Consider the following 18,706-nt stretch of genomic DNA (forward strand, 5'->3'; position numbering starts at 1 on the left):
TTTGGTAGGAATTAGCTTTTAAGTTCCGTTTTAAAGAGTCCTTCTGACAGCTAATGTTCTTAATATTACATTTATTTTACATGTTGTAGCCCCTCAGTCACTAACAGCAATCTAAGAAAAACTGCCTAGTTTAATGGCCACATAAATACCAATAATTTAAAATAGCCATAAAAATTACACAGGAGTTCCACAAAGCTGAATAAACATAATAATAATAATAATAGCAGCAGCAGCTATAAATTAATGAAAGTAGGTATTTAAATGAAAACTCTCCTGTTACTGCTGGTATGTTCTCATCTATTCCAAGATCTGGAATATGTAGGTCTGCTTTATAAAATGCCTGTAACAATACAGGCAGAGTAGAAAACCCAGGACAGTGTGATCAGACCAGTGGCGCCCACTCACGGTCCATTTTGGGAACTGTATTAGTAACAAACAGGTCAGTTAAGTGGCAATCCTTTTTCCTGTTTTAATTTCAGTCCCTTTTTCCTGTTTTATTTCCAGTTTGTGGGTAAGGAGATCTTAAGTTGCAATCCTAGAATGCTGTTTATATGCGATTTCCATTGAAATGGCAAGCATGAATTTACTGCCCTGCTTTCCCCCCTCCTCGAGTCCATTTCCCACTAATTTCTCTAATCCTTAAGTTCAAATTTAAATATTTTATATTAATGGGCTTCTTAGACTTCACATATCCTGCTACATATTTAACGAGGCTAAATAGCGAGAACAAAACTTTGTGTTGCTTTCCGCAAGAGCTAATGGGAAGAGCTCCTCTCATCAGATGGCAGAGTTGGCTCTCTCAGCACTAGTTCATTAGCACCATGGTGATGTTGTATTTAGGTTCCATAGCAAACTGCTACTGTGTCCCTGCAACCTAATTTGTCTTGGGCCTTAAAGATATGACTCATCCCTCCCTGTTCTCAAGTTAGATGTTGGGTCTTGTCTCGAATGTTACAGCATCTTACTTTGATGGCACCCCGTAGAAAATTTTGGGGTGGTATTTGACACAAACTTGGCATCCAGACTTGTTTTTCTCTTTAGACCAAAGGAAATATAACTCATCTGAACTTGAATGTAGCTTCATGCTTCTCAGAAGGAAATAGGTTCACTTTCCTGAACAAACTAGGTTCCTTTTGAGAGTTAAGCAGCCACCTGACATCTTGGCTTTTGCAGTTCTGGGCTTGGTAGAAGGCCTCACTTCACTGTAGGATCTTTTCAAAAACATAAGAAATCCCAATATGAAGTGGGCTGCAGGCCGTGCTTGTACAGTTAAATTGTACAGTAAAAGCCCTAGGCGGGAGCTTATGAAAGACGCATGTAATAGTAACAAACATAACTTTGCCTTGTGTGTGAGTAGGGTATCTATTCTATGCTAGAGAGATTTCCTTTTAGCAGGTATATACAGTCACGGGAAAAACGAAGTGCACCCCCTTTGAATTATGGGGTTTTACATATCAGGACAAAATAGCTATTATTTGTCCCTTAACTGGTCTTAAAATTGGGTAAATGCAACCTCAGATGCACAACAACACATGACGTATCGTGCCATGATTTATTTAACAGAAATGAAGTCAAGATGGAGAAATCGTGTGTGAAAAGCTAAGTCCACCCTTACTTCTTCCATAAGAATTAAGCAGCTAAGTAGCAGACAGGGGCTGCTAATCAAATGTCATTGCTTAATTGATCATCAGCATGTGTGCCCACCTCTATAAAAGGTGAATTTTTAGCAGTTTGCTGGTCTGGAGCATACAGGTGTGTTTTAACACAATGTCAAGGAGGAAAGAGCGATCCTCAATGAACTGAAGCAATGTTGTAAAGAATGGGCCAAAATTCCTCCACAATGATGTGAGAGAGATAAAGTCCTACAGAAAACAATTGCTTCGTGTTATTGCTGCTAAAGGTGCTTTATGACCTACTGAATCACAAGGTGTACTTCATTTTTTATGCATGGCTTTTCCATTTTGGCTTTATTTCTGTTAAATAAATCATGACTTGGTGTAATACATCATGTGTTGTTGTTCATCTGAGATTGTATTTACCAAATTTTAAGACCTGCCGAGGAACAGATGATTGTTACATCTTCGTGTGTAAAACCACAGAATTCAAAAAGGGTGCTTGCTTTCTTTTCCCCATGATTAGGAGGCTAGCGTGCATTGGCATTGGAAAAAGTCAGGCAGCAGCATTATAGCAAGTTACAGATCTTCAGATTCTGGCATCGCCTGTATCCAGCCCCGAGGTGCTCTGTTGAAGCTGGGCCTGTTTAACATGAGTTCCAAGCTGCTCATGTCTGTCTGGGCTTCATTCATCTCATACCCAAGGATCACATCATTCAGTAATGGTCCGCCAAATGGGATTGGGGTCCTGCGGGTACAAAAAGAGAAGGCTGTAGTGTGTAGCACACATTCAGTCTTAAGTGGGGAAGAGATTACGGTATGTGTTGGTCCTCTGTGGTCATGTATTATTAAATTTATTCTCCACCCTTCGCCAGCAGGTCCCAGGGTGGGTTAACGGCAATTTAAAATTCAGAAATTAAAAACAAGTTAAAGCAAATTACATTCAGAAGAATAGTGTGGGTCCTGACAATCGGTAGTGGTCATTGCGATAGTCTATTATTAATAGTGGGTTGAAAATGAATGTTTCCCATTATCTGCTGCACTAGTCCTCTCTCATCAATTTCAGCTACATTGTTGTTGTTGTTAATTGAATTTATATACTGCTCTATACCTGGAGGTCTCAGGGCGGTTCACAGAACAAAATCAAGATATAAAACTACAAAATATATCATCAAAATAAAAACAACAATTCAATAACCCCCACAAAAAACCCTCCACAAATTAAAAGGGCATAGGATATCAATCAAATCAACCAAAGGCCTGGTTAAAAAGGGACGTTTTTGCCCGGCACATAACGGGACGTGGGTGGCGCTGTGGGTAAAACTTCAGTGCCTAGGGCTTGCCAATCACATGGTCGGCGGTTCAAATCCCCGCGGCGGGATGAGCTCCCGTCTTTCGGTCCCAGCTCCTGCCCACCTAGCAGTTCGAAAGCACCCCTAAGTGCAAGTAGATAAATAGGTACCGCTTTATAGCGGGAAGGTAAACGGCGTTTCCGTGCGCTGCGCTGGTGCTGGCTCGCCAGAGCAGCTTCGTCACGCTGGCCACGTGACCCGGAAGTGTCTCCGGACAGCGCTGGCCCCCGGCCTATTAAGTGAGATGGGCGCACAACCCTAGAGTCGGACACGACTGGCCCGTACGGGCAGGGGTACCTTTACCTTTACCTAAAGGTGTATAGTGAAGGCGCCAGGCAAACTTCCCTAGGGAGAACATTCCACAGATGGGGAGCCACTGCAGGGAAGGCCTGTTCTCATGTTGCCACCTTCCGGACCTCTTGAGCAGGAAGCACACAAAAGAAGGGCCTCAGAAAATGATTTTTAATTATGTTTTATGATGTTTTTACTTGCACCTACAGAATTCACCGCTGGCATGTTTCAGTCAAGTTTTCCCTTGATGTTCTTCTAGTGCACACACAATTCCTATACATATTTGAGTTGCCTCACACTTGTGAAATGTATGCATGTATTTATTTTACAATGTGTATTTTTTTTGGGGGGGGGCTGCAGATGGCTTCAGTTCTCTGCTGCTTTGCACAGCTGGTCAGTGTCTGTTTCCAAAATAGTAATAGTGTTGTTACTCTGCAGAACTTTGGTCCTATGGTGAAAATCTAATTGCGCTTGAAAGTAGCTATGTGTGTTCTTGGTGTAGCAAGAAGCATGTTACATGGAATTATATCTTGAAAGCAGCACCTGGAAGGCAGATGTGCGGGGGGGGGGTTATCTAGAATTTTAAGATGTAGCATTTATTCAAGTGTATTATGCAAACAAAAAAGCTGTGTAAAACTCGGAGCCAGTTTATTTATTTTCACTTGCAACAGGGCAGTAAAAACTGAAAACCTGGGTGTATCTGAGAAAATAAATCAGTGTTGTTGGCACTGAAATGAAAGTAATTTTCCAAAGGTTCTAAGTTGGAATGCTAAAGAGAAGAAAATATTTTCCCCAGTATACCGTATATATTTTTTCAAAGATCCATCATGGCATCTAGGCTGCCTTTGAAGACAGCCTTGACATAGTACCCCATGGTGCACTGCCCACTATGCTGATCCCAGTTGCAGCCTTCACTTCATTTACCTATCAATAGGCAGCCATTTTTATTTCCCACAATACTTCCTGATGTAGCACTCCTCCAGGGCAATGTGGGAAATTAAAATGAGTGTAGGCTGCTCCTGCCAATAGAGAAGCCTCCATACCAAATGCTGATGCTATGTCTTCTTGGTCACCTAATGGCAATAGTGGGTTTTGTTTTAAACATACAATAAATAATTATTTTCTTTAAAAAAAAGTTCCTTGCCTTTCAGTCAGGTTGTTATTTGCCTTGAAACATTTGTTTTCTTGAATTGTTTTGTGGCAAGTCATAATCACTGAAACATTCACATGAAGGCGTGGTAAGCACTGAATTCAATTGGTAATAAGTGCTACTAAGGGTTCATTTAAAACAACAGAGAGAGGGAAGAAACCAGGCAGCTATGTCTGTTTAGCATATATGAATGTATTTCTGCTACACGGCCTGAAATAAACGGAAACATGAGCAGTAACCAGAACTAAAAGAGTAAGTCTTTGGAACAGTTCCCCGGTCCAACATATGTTAAAGATATTGAGACGCAGGAAGATTCTGTTTTTAAAAAAGACGTTGCAAGACAGTAATGGGAGCAGGGCTGGCCCAAGACATTTTGGCACCTGAGGCAAAGCACAGAATGGTGCCTCCCTCCCTGCCAGGGTAGAAGGGGTAAGTGAAGATCTACATCAGGAACCAGAGTAGGAATAAATATCTACATCCGAATCTGCTGCCCCTGAGGATCCTGCCACCCAAAGCAGTCACCTCACCTTGCCTCCTGGGTGGGCCAGCCCTCATTGGGAGTGACGAAGACTAGTTGGGCATGGTTTCAGCGAGAATTTTTTTATTTAGATGTGAAGAGGCTATGAATTTATGCTTTAGCAACATACACTGCAGATGATGAAGTTTTGAAAGTTGCCAATTGGCAGCTGATGAAGGCAAAAATACGAGTGGTACCTTGATCTCTAAGATTAAAGTTGGTGACTGTTTTCATTTGCTAAGCTGTGCTACTGGAGATGGGGGTGGAATTGGATGTGGCAGAGGTTTCCTGGTTTATGCCAGGGGCAAGGTCATCGGGGGAGCTGTTGGCAAGGTAACAGCAGCAGTATTTCTGGTGCTGGTACCCAGGGAAAGGGTCCGAATGGGACAGATTGTGGTCAGGGAAGAAGTGAAGTAGGTCAGCCAAAGATCCGCTGGGTCATAACCTGGGCTAGCAGCCGAGGAGGAGCCCAGTGTCGACTACTCTGTTGTACCAGCTTGGAGCTAGCACAAGAAAAATAAAGACAAATACCCCCTCTTTTCTGTCCTGGCTTGCAGGTGGGGAGCCTACGTCAATCCATTCCTGTCCAATGAATCCTTGGTTAGGAGTTAGGATTGCTTTATAGAATCAAGTTGGCTGCGCTGTTAAAAACTGGGAAGTCTAACTTGCAAATTATTGCCTTATGTATTGTGGAAAATTTTCTGCCATGAACGTGATAGGTTTCATTTAATTTCTGCTGCCAGTGTGGCTACCATATTAAGGTGAATGGATTAAAATTGCTATCAAATCAGAGTATTTCCCCTTGACCTAACTGCATTGCCCTCTTGAATCTTTTCTTATAATATATATCCCCGTAAGTGAAAGACAGCAGTCAGCTAGTGCAGTTTAATAAGGAAAAGTGCCACTGTTCAAGTACGCGTGGAAGCTACACTTTCAGTGCCAGGAGTTAGGGGTGGTTGAAGCATTAAGTTTTAATTAATTCATACATGAAATAGCCTTTTAGATAATGATGTACGGATTGAAATTGAGCTCCACAACAGATTTCACACTTCTCCAAATGTCAGAACACAGTTCTCGGCAATTTAAGCATATCAAAATATAGATTTACATATGACTTTGAGAAAAAATATATATTTAGATACGTAATTAAAATAACCTTTTCAGTGTTGTCATTTTTTAATTTGCGGACTGGTGCAGAAAGGAAACAGAACAGAACTCTTGGTTAAAAGCATGTGAGAGTGGCATGGGGTGTAAACAGAATCCTCACTTGATTCCTCTGCCTCCAGTTCCAGTGACACAATGATGTAGGAGACTTACAATTTCAAGGTTCTGTTACTAGCAGTTGGGAACAAATTCATAAGCCCAATCATCAGTAAGCCCCAAGTCCTAAAGCATTTTTTATACAGTGGACACTGGGGTTGCGAATGTGATCCGTGCGGGAGGCACGTTTGCAACCCGCAGTGTTCGCAACCCGCAGCACTGTGTCTGCGCACGCGCAGGTTGCGACTCGGCATTTCTGCGCATGCGAAATTACGATTTAGTGCTTCTGTGCATGCGCAAGCGCCAAATCCCGGAAGTAACCTTTTCCGGTACTTCCGGGTTTTGGCGCGTCCTCAACCTGAAAACACGCAACCTGAAGTGTCTGTACCCTGAGGTATGATTGTACTCACTTTGTATCCCTGCAGAATGGGACTTCTGGAAAAACACTTGCAAGAAGAAGGATGCAAATGTGTTAATAGCTCCACCCTCATGCCCTCCAGCTAAGTCCTAGAAGTGATACCAGACTCCAGAGCAAAGCCCTACCTCAAACCAAGCACTGCCCAGGGCAAGCATGTCCAAAGTCCATCATTTCGGGGGGCCTAATTCGACCCGCCACTTGGTGTAATCCAGCCACTGCGGCAGTTTCCTGGGGTAAAATCCTAAAAAAAACCTCAACAACTTCAATCCTAAAACCTACAAAAAGGTCAACAACTTTGGTCGGCCCCCACAGCCCTTCATTTCATCAAATCTAGCCCTCTTTGAAAAAGTTTGGACACCACTGGCCTAGGGCAAGGTGAGGGAATCTAGCCTTCCAGAGGATCCTGGACTACAACTCCTATCATTCCTGACCGTTGGCCATGTTGGCTGGGGCTGACAGGATGTGAGGTTCATCAACATCTGGAGGGCCACAGGTTCCCCATCCCTAGTTGATGGGGATGGGGGGGGTGTCATGCACTTTTCTGAAAAGCTGGTTTATGATTATATGCTAGATTTTCTGGGGCCATCTTCCAACATTTTCATACCATAAGCCATGATGAACTGAAAGTATTAACTTGTGAGAATTTTCCACAAGGTAATGAATGGCAAAGCAGTGGCACATGCAAGCATGTCTTCTACACAATTGCTGTTACTTTAACAGTTCTATATGAACTACTGCTAGCGAGCCATGGTGCTGGAATGGTTGCCTGCCTAACAGAAGAACATCTTGAGACGCCAGCAGCGCTGCAGCTAGGGATGCAATTTGAGGCCAAAGCCTGTGACCCTGTAGCGCTCCCAAATGACCACCCAGAGAGTGGCAGCAACAAACACATCCTACATCAGCCCCTTGGCTGGAACAAACATGCCTCCAGTCACCATAGCACCCTTTCTTTATTTTGTTTTTAATTCTAGTCAGCGGGAGGCAGGAATGTTCATGGCTGCAGGTGCTCGTTTTATTATTTTAAACTTACAAAATATATGATCCCATAAACAGTGCTTATTCCCAAATAAATGGGAGGAATTCAATCTTGTGCTAAGGAAACTGTTCCACCAGGGCAAGCATTTTGGCTTGACAGACAGAACAATCACTCCTCTATTCCCCCTGCGTACAGTTCTACAGGTTCTTCTGACACACACTCTAATTTCAGGGGTTGTTTGTTGTGGGGCAGGGGATGCCCCATTGTATAATCAGCTGTGAATGCTGATTAAAGTATAAGCTGAACATCCCAGCTCAAAATTCCACATGGAAATTGAATGAGGGCTTACCTATTGAAGCTCCTGACGTCAAAACTATTCACTTTTCTGGGAGGTTCAGGCAAACGGGTCTCATGGTCTATCTGGTAGTCCTCGCTGCTAAGGAACTCCCGCCAGGGGGACTGGTAGCCTTTGGGGATGGCTGTCCAGTTGAACTTCTCTGGTGGTACACCACTTAGAGGTCCAGAATAGCCTGTGGTTCAGAATGTCACATTCAATGAAAACATCTTAAGTATGATGGCAGAGAAACCTGAAGTATCTGATTTCAGAGGTCTTGTTCCTAGCAGAAACTAGAACAGATGTGAAAGAGCAGGGCTGTTTCCAGATTTTGGAGGTATTCAACAATATGGCCCTCCTGTACTTAGTAGAGGATCTCCATGGCATCTAGAAGGCTCCAAGTAGAACTAGGAGAAATCTCTGCCTGAAACCCTGAAGAGCTGCTAGTAGTGGCTCAGTAGAAGGCCGCTTCTCTTTGCCTTGGCAAGTCCTGTCCTGCTTTTTGTAGATGTGCAGTTCACACACACACAAGAAAGCAGCACTGGCTCCCTCCCCAATCATTTTGACAAGCAGGGTCGCTGCATCAAAGGCCAGTTGCCATCCTTAGAAGCTCCCTCTCCCTTCCCCTGCCTTTCTGTATTTAATGAAGGACACCAGCTTGTCTCTGATTCAGCTGTCCTCTGCATCAGTCTGCTTAGAGGGAACGGGTATTGAGATGTCTCGTCAGACATCTCAAGGAAGTTCACGAAACTACAACTAACCTGGAAGTTGTAAACTAAATCTTGACTCCACCTGCGGTCAGGTACAAATGGCACCTGCTGATGCTGAGGGAGATTAAAAACAAAACAAAACTATAGCAGTGTCAAGGGCTCCAGGGAATGTTTGAGATAGCACTGGAGTGGGGCTTAACCTGACAGCAACTAGGATCCTTCCAACGACTGCTGTTACCATTATTTGGACATTTATTGGCATTAATGAAATTTAGGAAGCTGCTGTAGTCCACCTAGCTCAGTATTGTCCCCACAGGCTCTCCAGGGGTTCATACAGGGATTTTTTTTCCAGCCTGTTTCCAAATTCTGGGATTGAACCTGGGACCTCAAAGCATGTGCTCTACCAGACTTTTAGAAGACATCTGAAGGCAGCCCTGTTTAGGGAATCTTTTAATGTTTGACGCACTAATGTATTTTAATATTTTGTTGGAAGCCGCCCAGAGTGGCTGGGGAAACCCAGCCAGATGGGCGGGGTATAAATAATAAATTGTTGTTGTTGTTGTTGTTGTTGTTGTCGTCATCATTATTAAACTGCCCACTTGCACTCTTGCTTTTGTGCTGAATAAGAGTTCTGGTCCCAGTGGTGCTGTGCCTGGATCATACCTGGAGCGATGGCATTGGGATTCAGGGCTTTGCTCATCCGCAAGACTTTGTTTGTTTTCTTTGGCACTTTGGGAGGTGTTGCCTTTCCTGAGGCTGCTTCGTGAAGTCCAGCCTGGTAGTTCTCCTTCCCTTCAGCATTATGGATAGACTAGCAGACAAAGGGAAACAGGCATAGGCTGCAAGATGTTTTCTGTCATCAGAAAGGTCTCCTTAGCATGCTTTCAAGACTGAGGTAGGCATGGAAATTCAGACAGAAGCAGAATGATAAAAGGGGAATGGAAGAAGGCCAGCCAGGCCCCTGGTTGGATGAGCTTTTTTTATTCACCATTGAGGAAAATAATTTTGCTTGAAGCAAACAAAACATATCTCCCAGCTGCTTCTGTGAATGGACCACAGTCCAAAACTGCCTGAATGCTTTCCAGTGCTTCCACCTCCTGCTACTCAAGTGCCATGTATTCTACAATGGGATTGTTAGAAACTAGCATATCCACACTAAAGCCTGCTACTGCTACTCAAGTGCCATGTATTCTACAATGGGATTGTTAGAAACTAGCATATCCACACTAAAGCCTTATATTGGTTTCAGAGTACAGAGCTTCCCTCAAAGACTCTTGGTGGGCTGAGGCTTCTTGTTAGAAAGCCCTATCCTACCCCTCACAGAACTACAATTCTCAGAATTCCTTGGGAAGAGGCAATGATAATTATACCAGTTGGTCTGTAGTGTAGATTCCCTCTCTCAGAAGAAAGGTACCAACGAATTTCACTTTTCAAGCTGCGCAAGGTCTTGAAACCTGATCAGCAAGCACTGAGAGCTAAGCTTCCATCACATGCTACATAAATGACAGGACATGCAGATCAGGTACATATTTGGGTGCATGCATGAAGACAGTTACACTGCCTCCACTGAAATATTAACTTGGAATAGTCAGTGAGTCTGCTCCCTATCGAGGAAATGGGTGACTATGGGAAAGAAGTCCAAATGACATAGCTTCAGGGTGAATCTGCCTCAGTGTGTCACTTTTTGGCTTCTCCAGGTCCCATGATGGACCCTAAACTCTAGCCTAAGCAAGTGAGATCTTCCCCATGCAGCAGTCATGCAGACTACCTGTCCTTCTGACATGCCAACTCCATCGTAATCAGCGTGTGAGCCTCCTCCTCCTCCAGAAACATTTGAGATCTTGCAAAGAGAGCAAGGAAAAGAATATTAATACATGACATTGGCAAGGGCCATGGATAAGCCCTAAGACTGAGAGAATGCAGACACTAGTAGATTAAAGCTAAATATGGCCTCCTGTTAGAATTGGCAGTCCTGCAGCTTATTCTGCAGTGGTTCATAATTTTGCCCTTGCATTGTATGCTCATTCCCATAGCAAATATGGTGGCCTCAGGTGTGAACCTATTTTCAGAAGATGGGGGGTGGGGGGTGGAGGAGAGAAGTGGTTTGTCAAATGCATACTATGTGAAAGAGTAATTAATAATCACGAGCCAGGTGATTTAACTTTAAAAAACTACTAGAGAATATATGTGTAGACTGCGGTTAAATGCTGGGATGACTAGATTTGCTCCAGCTACTTACAGAGGTGTTAACAGTTAAATTGCTTTAGGAATGAGTTAAAGAAAAGCCGTCAAAGACATTTACTGTCAAAGGTATTTATTTGGCCTTAATGTAGCAGCTATATAAATGAAGAAGATCACAGACTCACCACCCAACTGACGGTGCCTGTATAATTAGAAAATTGGGGCTTTTTCCAATGTGAATGCATTCAGCTCTCTCTGATACTGACTTTTGCTGAGCAAAAGAGACTGCAAAGCATGGCACCGACTCCTCGAGCAGGGGCCTGATCTCTTAAACACTTAGTTTGGGCAGTGGCAGCAGCAGCAAAATGAGGGGGGTGAAAGGGAGAGAGAGAAATACACAATGCTGTTGTGGGCACAGCCCTATGATCTAGCAGGGGTGTAAATTGTCCCCTCCCTGGACATCAGATCCATCATTTGGTGAGCAGGCAGAGAGCAATAAAGCCCTTCTCCTCAGTTGATCCACAACTGAGAAAGTGAGGAGGGAACTGTGTACCTGCCTGCCTCTATTATATGTATGTGCTGTGTGCGTGCGTATGTGCCTGTGAGAGAACGACACGCCAGGACATGTGATCCTTGGAGGATTGACCAAGGGTGACTGTGGCCCTCTGGCCCAAATAAGTCAGGCACCCTTTTTCTGGAAGATTCATGTCACAGCACAACAGCTGGTGCAATAAGCTTACAACTGGGTTGCATCCAATGCTGGTCCTACTCAGAGTAAACCCACTGATGTCAATAGACATGACTATCTTAGGTTCATTAATTCCAATGGAACTGCTGTGAGCAGCATGCAGTTGCATACAGCCCACTAATTCATTTTATTAGCCCATCGAATAGCATCTGAACAGAGATAAGTCAGTAATTGTTTAGACCAGGAGTGGTATTGCTGGCCAAGGAGAGGGTCAGAGGTGCCTGCCTGCCTGCAAGATGATCTTGTCCATGCACTGAGTGCATGACCACCATGCCAAATCTTGCATGCCTTGTGAAGCTCAAAGGACAGAGAGCAGAAGTGGCTTGACATCTTGTTCTGTCTGTCATCAGTAGGAGCAGACATGCCTTGGCATCTGTTCTCAAGGCACCCTCTAATAGCTCCTAGGTGTTTAGTTGTTAAAGCCTTTCCCCCTAAACGGTTTAGGATAAGGCTTTTTGGAAGATTGCCTTCTCCCACCCTGCACATCCACTGAGACTTTGCTTCATGTCGTGATGCCACAACCCAGTTTGCCCCCATTCTACTGACATTTTTGGCACATGTTTTGCTTCCTCTTATCTTTGGTTTGGTTTCTCTCCCCTCCTTTCATGGCTTTATGATCTGGCTGCCAATGCTTAGTCCTTGCTTGTTTTTACACTATTATTGGCTGTTGCTTTTAATCAGCAGTAGACAACCTCTGGTCCATGGGCCTCATTAAGCCTGGCAGGGGTTCCAGTTTGGCCCATGAGACTGTTTTCCCCAAGCTAGGCCCAATGTCAAATATAATCTCAGGGTGAGGCAGATGAAGGCTCTGATTGGCAGCTCCTAAAAGCCCCTTGCAAGCACTGACAATCAGCTGATGAGTGGTGCCTGCAAAACGTTGTGCCTGGACCAGAGCAAACCATCAGCTGGCTGGCAGTGCTTGCAGAGGCACAGGCCCACCTGATATCGCCACGACATCACGTGAAGTGCTTTTCCTGTGTACGGGTGCTTGCAAAGCCCTGTTCCTCTGCCGATGCTGTTTGATTTCAAACTGTGTGGGCAAATGAAAATGCTTCTCACAGCTGATGGCTGGATCCAGCTCCCTGACCTTGCTTTTAATTGATGTTCCATGGACTATCTTGGGAAATGCTAGTGGGGCAGAAAAGTAGTGTGCAGATATTTCAATGAATAAAAATAAACAGGTGGAAAATAGAGGGGAGAATGGCATGGAGGCCGTGGATGAAGATGGAACATAGCTTACCCACTACACTTGATGCTAAGCAACAGGATTTAAGAGGCCTGCCATTCCCCCTACCCATCTCAGCAACCTAACTGGGAAGGATTTGCTTTCTCATTCTTAGGCAGTCAGGGATCCATGGTTGAGAAACAAGAGTCCATTTGGTCAGCACTGCTGCCTCCCTTGCTGCACCTGTTGCTGTGGACCGACAGGTTGTTCTCACAGAGCTTCCTGCCTCTTCCCTCAGGACGGAAACACAACTCACAATTCTGTAGCCCGAAGGATGCTCCAGCACAAAGTTCTGCACTCTCCTCTGCCTCTTCTGGTACAGCCTGGAGCCCTTGTTGATTGGCAGGGAGAGCTCCTCCATCATCAGGTCCTGAGGGATGCTCACCTTCTTTCCTAAATCGAGCTCCACCAGAGCTGAGAAAAACAGGCGTATGTCACATGGAGGCAGCGGAAATGAAAGGCTTTAATTTACAAAACGCTGGTTGTAAATTAATTAAAGTGCCCTAATGTGAGGCAGGGAAGTGAGGTAGCTCATGCTGGAGGGGAGAGGGGGAAGGAGGTGTTGGAGGGCAAATCTGCATCTGCCCCATGTCCTGCCCTGCCCACTCCCCTCACCTGCCCCCAACAGCTTGCTCCCCTCAGGCGTGATGGAGAGCACTGTCCTATCGCCAGTATTGAAGTCTGGTCAGCTTCAGCCTATGGAATGGGGGCACCATTTTGTCCTTCACCTCAGAAAGGTTGTTGACTGAGCTATGAGAAGAGCCATCTAAGCCCCACTTAGGCGAGGCTATAGGGGAGCAGGAGTTGGACGGAGTGGAGGCATCTCCGGATGAGCTAGCCTCCCACTGCCAGTGGAAGGACACAAGCACTAAAATCCCCCTCTTGGCAACTGGACATGCTGACAGGAAGGAAGCCTCTTGGTGGTATCCCTACTGACAAAAAAACACTTAAACTGTTTGTTCTTTGGGTGGGTGAGAAGTATGAACCGGCCTGGGATCTGCTGGAGCCTTAGCCAGTCTCATTGCCCTTTGCATGACATTGGGCCTAACCTGGAAACAATCACGGAGCCAGCCTGGAGCTGACGGAGGGATCCAGCCCTATTGTCCTGTTCCTGCTGCTACAGCCACCATGAGCTGCTGGCTATGAACGCAGTGGTGGATCCACCTCCCCTTAAAACCCCACTGGCAGGGGGCAGAGAGAAGTCTGCTTGGGACCGCAGCCTTTGCCTTTGTGAGCTAGAGGCTGTAAACGAAAAGCCCAGTGAAAACAAGCTAATGCACGAATCCTGTGAAGGTCAGCAACCTCTGAAGATGATGGCAGTGGAGGACGGCTTACCTTCTCCATCTGTGAGCTCCCCCATAATGGTCTGGACCCGTGTCCTCGGCTCTCTGCTGTGATCTGAATGCATGAGGGGGAACATTTTCTCGACTGCAAAGGAAAGCAAGAGTTTATCAGTCTCCACACAAGCTTCATTAACATTTAGAGGGGGGTCTGAAATTTTGGGGATGCACATTAATGAAGCTCTTCACACATATCTCTTGTGTGTGTTGTTTCTACATAGTATTGCCTAACAACTGGCCCTACTTGGGGTGTTTGTCTTTGCAAATTTGCTCTTTCCTCTGAATGTGAAAATGCTGGAAATGTTGCCACTGTCCTGGGCATGAGGCCAAATATATTTGTGCGATAATAACAAATGTGCAAGTGGATGAGACTAAAACTGGCTTTCTAGGTTACAGAATTGAGCAGCAAGTCATTTGAAGGACGAAACATTTTAAGACCTTTCTGCCATTCAAAGCTGTTGTGACAGTGGAATGGGCTGCCTTGGAACGTGATGGAAGTTTTAAAATAGAGTTTGGATGGTCATCTGTCAAGGATGCTTTAGCTGTGATTCCTGCATTGGAGGGGGTTAGACTTGATGACCCTTGGGGGTCCCTTCCAATTCTATGATTTTATGATTCTATTATATTTCACCCATTTTTAGAAACAGCCCATTCATTCGGCTTGCTCTCTCCATACTTTTAATTTTAATCCAGTTATGAAGCCCTAGAAACAACTGAACTCCAAGAGCAGAGGTGGGGACCTAGTTGTCTGCAGGGGACTTGTCCCCATTCCTTTCTCTGGTATCCAATGAAGAAGGGCCATGGCTCAGTCTTAGAGCATCTGCTTTGCATGCAGAAGGTCCCAGGTTCAATCCCTGGCATTTCCAGGTAGGGCTGGGATAGACCCCTGCCTGAAGCCCTGGGGAGCCGGGACCAGTCAGTGTGGACATACTGAGCTAGATGGATCAATGACCTGAGTCAGGAGCATAGGAACCTGCCTTCTGCTATCTCTTTTGTGACCCAAACAGATCTTAATAAAATATTATTATTTTTTTCAAAAAGGGCCAGTAGCACCTTATAGACCAAGTTTGTTCTGGGTATAAGCATGCACACAAAAGCTTATACCAGAACAAACTTAGTCGGTCTTTAAGGTGCTACTGGACAATTTTTTATTTATTTTTATTTCCCCCCCCCCCCGACCGCGTCAGACCAACATGGCTACCTACTTGAATCTCCAAACAGATCTTGTCACTTTTGGGTACAGGTTGGGGTACATTTGTAACAATGTGACTGATAAAATAAGCTCGGTATACAAGGTCCTCTTCTGAAACCTCTCCGTTCCAGAACCAAACTGCAATTAATGGTTATATTCATTTGGTCTGTATCGTTATGCAGAATTATTCTCACTTAGACAAGAAAAGGAGTCTTGTTTTTAATGCCCTTGGGTTGTAAACAAATGACCTTGGGGATATTTTTTTTAAAAAAGAAAAAGCTTGAGTTCAAGCTGTTTGAATGGAGCACATTACAGTGAGCAAAGTTCAGCTTCTCTGAACTACATAGTTCATGCAGGGCTGTGTGTTCCTCCTCCGTGCCGCTAGAGAGACTTCCCTATATCAGCAGCAACTATTTTAAGTTACTGACCTGGGAGGATTGGGAGATGTAACCCTGATCCTTGGTCCGTGAAGAATGGAAGCAGGCAGGCAGGCATGGATTTCTGACATGATGATCTCATGGGAGTTGGAGGTGGACAAAAGTACTTAGCCCTGAGATTTCAAAGGGCCTAATATTGCTAGGGGTTAAGCCGCGCATGTACACAACCACCAGGTCTCCAACATCATGAGCAACCTTGGTTTTATGGGCAATGGGGTGGCAACCCTAAGCCCAGTTAGCTGGGCATAAGCCCCATAAAATTCAATACAACTTACTATTGCCAAGGTTAGGACTGTGTTGTTTAAGGCATCGTCCATTATACACCCACTTCAGTTGGCATCATTTTGCAAGCATGCCACTGGCATAAACGGATATGCTCTGGAGGGTGGGGGGGGTGGCATTCCTGTCATTGCGGCATGGCTGAAAAAAATTGCTTGTAGATTATCTCCAAACCTGGCCTCTCGGATACTGAGTTTGTGCCATGTGTATTCACTAGGCAATGAGTCAGAATTCAGGATGGAAATGCAATTGCCATCATTGCGGGTTGCAGAATCATGCTCTCACTTCCTTATTACTGCTTCCTGAAATCCTTTCACCATTAGCTCTCTTATCCTTCAATCCATTTAGCAGGTCTGAAATGTTAACATGCCTCACACATCTACTATGTATTTTTAAAAATTTCTCCATCTGTCTATTTTCTATGCACTTGGTCACCTCTTACGATACAGTGGTACCTCGGGTTACAGGTGCTTCAGGTTACAGACTCCGCTAACCCAGAAATAGTACCTCGGGTTAAGAACTTTGCTTCAGGATGAGAACAAAAATTGCGTGGTGCGGCGGCAGTGGGAGGCCCCATTAGTGGTGCTTCAGGTTAATAACAGTTTCAGGTTAGGAACGGACCTCCAGAACGAATTAAGTCCTTAACCCAGGGTACCACTGTATTATAACCATACTTCACCTGATGGAGGCTGGGATCAAGGAGCAGGTTTTTTTGTCTACATATGGACATAATTGGATGCCATTTTGATCAAGATGGTGGAATTAGCCTTTCAAAACTGCACAGGTTTTTTTTTTATTTCTTAGAATTCTCAAGCAGCACCAGGTATGAGGCGGCTAGTTTGATATAAGCAACCTGGACTTTGGGAAGTTGGCAGGATATAAATGTAAGAAAACACACACATATTCCTTCCTTTTCCACTGTCCTTCTCCATTTATCTCCTCCTACTCTTTACCTTTCATGAGCCTTGGAGTCAACCCAAATAGAAGAGTTGCTTAATTAATCAAGCAACAATTGCAATCCTGAACATGTCTGTTCACATAACAAAGTTCTACTGCATACTACAGGGCCAGCTCCCTGGTAAGCAACCATAGGATTGCAGCCCACAGTGCCAGCAAGGTGTTCAGACTAATTTTGCATTGACCTGCCATCCAGCTATCACTTAGACACATTGGCCAGTTCTTCAATCTTGAACGTGGCCTGCATCTAAAAACGTGATCTGGAATCCATAAACGATGATAGTCGGAAATTGAACTTTGTGGTCACATCCTCCCTTATCTGAGAAATGCGTAGACAATGTTGGCTGGGTGAGAGAATTTACTTCCCCCTTGCTAGTTCCAAGCTTTGGCATATATAACATCCCTCTTTCTTGTCCTGTTTCAGGCCAAGCCTTTGGCTGCAGGCTGGAGCAAATCACATTATGCCCCGTAATTCAAGAACCAGAATTGTTTGGCAAATTTAAATGGCCTTACCTCACAATAGGAAGCCTTTTAACCATCCTATGTTACTTACTGCCACAGGACAGTGCAAAGAGAGACATTGTGACATCTGCAGAGCACATTAGAAACTGGAAAGCTAATTATCACTTAGCCGATGGAGCTAATGTTACAGAGGCAAGGGCTATGTATTGCATGGCCTGACGAGATTGCCAGCTTGGGCTGAGAGCACATTTCCCTGCTTTTGCTCTGTGGGGGCATTCAGCATTCTTCCATTGCAATTTTGTGTTGGACAAGGTCTCCTAGAGCAAGTCCCGATCATAGTCTTATGATTTCCTGTGCCAGAAGCCATTTTCCTTTATGGACTGAGCAAACACCCATATTCTGGGGCTAAGTGCTAATATTTGCCCTATGGACATTCAGCTGGGCTGCCTAGCCATTGCAAAGAGTGTTTCCTATGTGGATACACTGAACAGCCACCAAGTCTCCCTTTCCCCTTCTTCTGCCCTCCTGTCTAAGTGACCTTGCAGTAATGATGCCTCGTCTAGCATGCTCCCTGGCATGGGTTATCTGCTACCCACTTTGTGTCCTTGGGGAACCAGCTTTCACACTGATGGTGCCCCAGTTGTATCAGAGAAACATCACATGGCACTAGAAAACAGGTATAACGCCCTTTCATGCAGTAGGGATGGATTTGCCATCATGTACATGCTCTCTGCTGCTTTCCCACATCAACAGCTGCTGGAACATCTCTTGCTTATTAAAGCCCCAAATCTGTATTTTAGAAGGGGGAAGGGGAATGCCCCAAGTTTCAACTCTACAAGGATCTTTCTGTGCAAGATACACCTGCTGCATAGTCCGATCCTCAATAATATACATATTATGCAAGCCACTAGAAGACATTGTCCAGATTACCAACATTTTTCCTCTGACGTTTCCTCACAGCAGCCTCTCCCTTCTATCCAACTACCCCTTGAGTCCAGAGAAGAGATTCCCCCATACCTGCTTGAGCCCTTCCTCAGACCGTAAAGCCCTGTGGTGAAGTCCTGAGATGGCAGACACTTCCCAGGTGAGGATTAGAGCCCAGTTTGGGTTTCCTCGACCCCTTTTCTCGCCCAAGAGCGTTCCAGCTGTCCCAGGTCTTGCCCCCTTGTGTCTTTTTCGATCTCCTGCTGCCGAGATGCCAAGATCCTAATCCTCGTTACATCAGACATTTATTTCTGGCTGAGAAAAGGGGCGTGGTCTGAGG

The 18,706-nt window shown here is 44.9% G+C and overlaps 1 protein-coding gene across 1 annotated transcript; it reads right to left on the reverse strand.

Moving 5' to 3' along the window:
* Window positions 1–949: 949 nt before the first annotated feature.
* On the reverse strand, window positions 950–18,650 carry MYOZ3 (myozenin 3). The gene is made up of 7 exons (XM_081185324.1): window positions 18,460–18,650; window positions 14,111–14,203; window positions 13,032–13,189; window positions 10,390–10,461; window positions 9,285–9,432; window positions 7,927–8,107; window positions 950–2,361 (listed from the first exon to the last, which is right to left on the reverse strand). Exons 2-7 carry the CDS (start codon window positions 14,193–14,195, stop codon window positions 2,193–2,195), a joined length of 813 nt encoding a protein of 270 aa, XP_081041450.1. The 5' UTR covers window positions 14,196–14,203; window positions 18,460–18,650; the 3' UTR covers window positions 950–2,192.
* Between the last annotated feature and the right edge of the window lie 56 nt (window positions 18,651–18,706).

The sequence above is a fragment of the Podarcis bocagei genome (genome assembly GCF_964188305.1).
Source record: "Podarcis bocagei genome assembly, chromosome: 2".
NCBI lineage: Eukaryota > Metazoa > Chordata > Lepidosauria > Squamata > Lacertidae > Podarcis > Podarcis bocagei.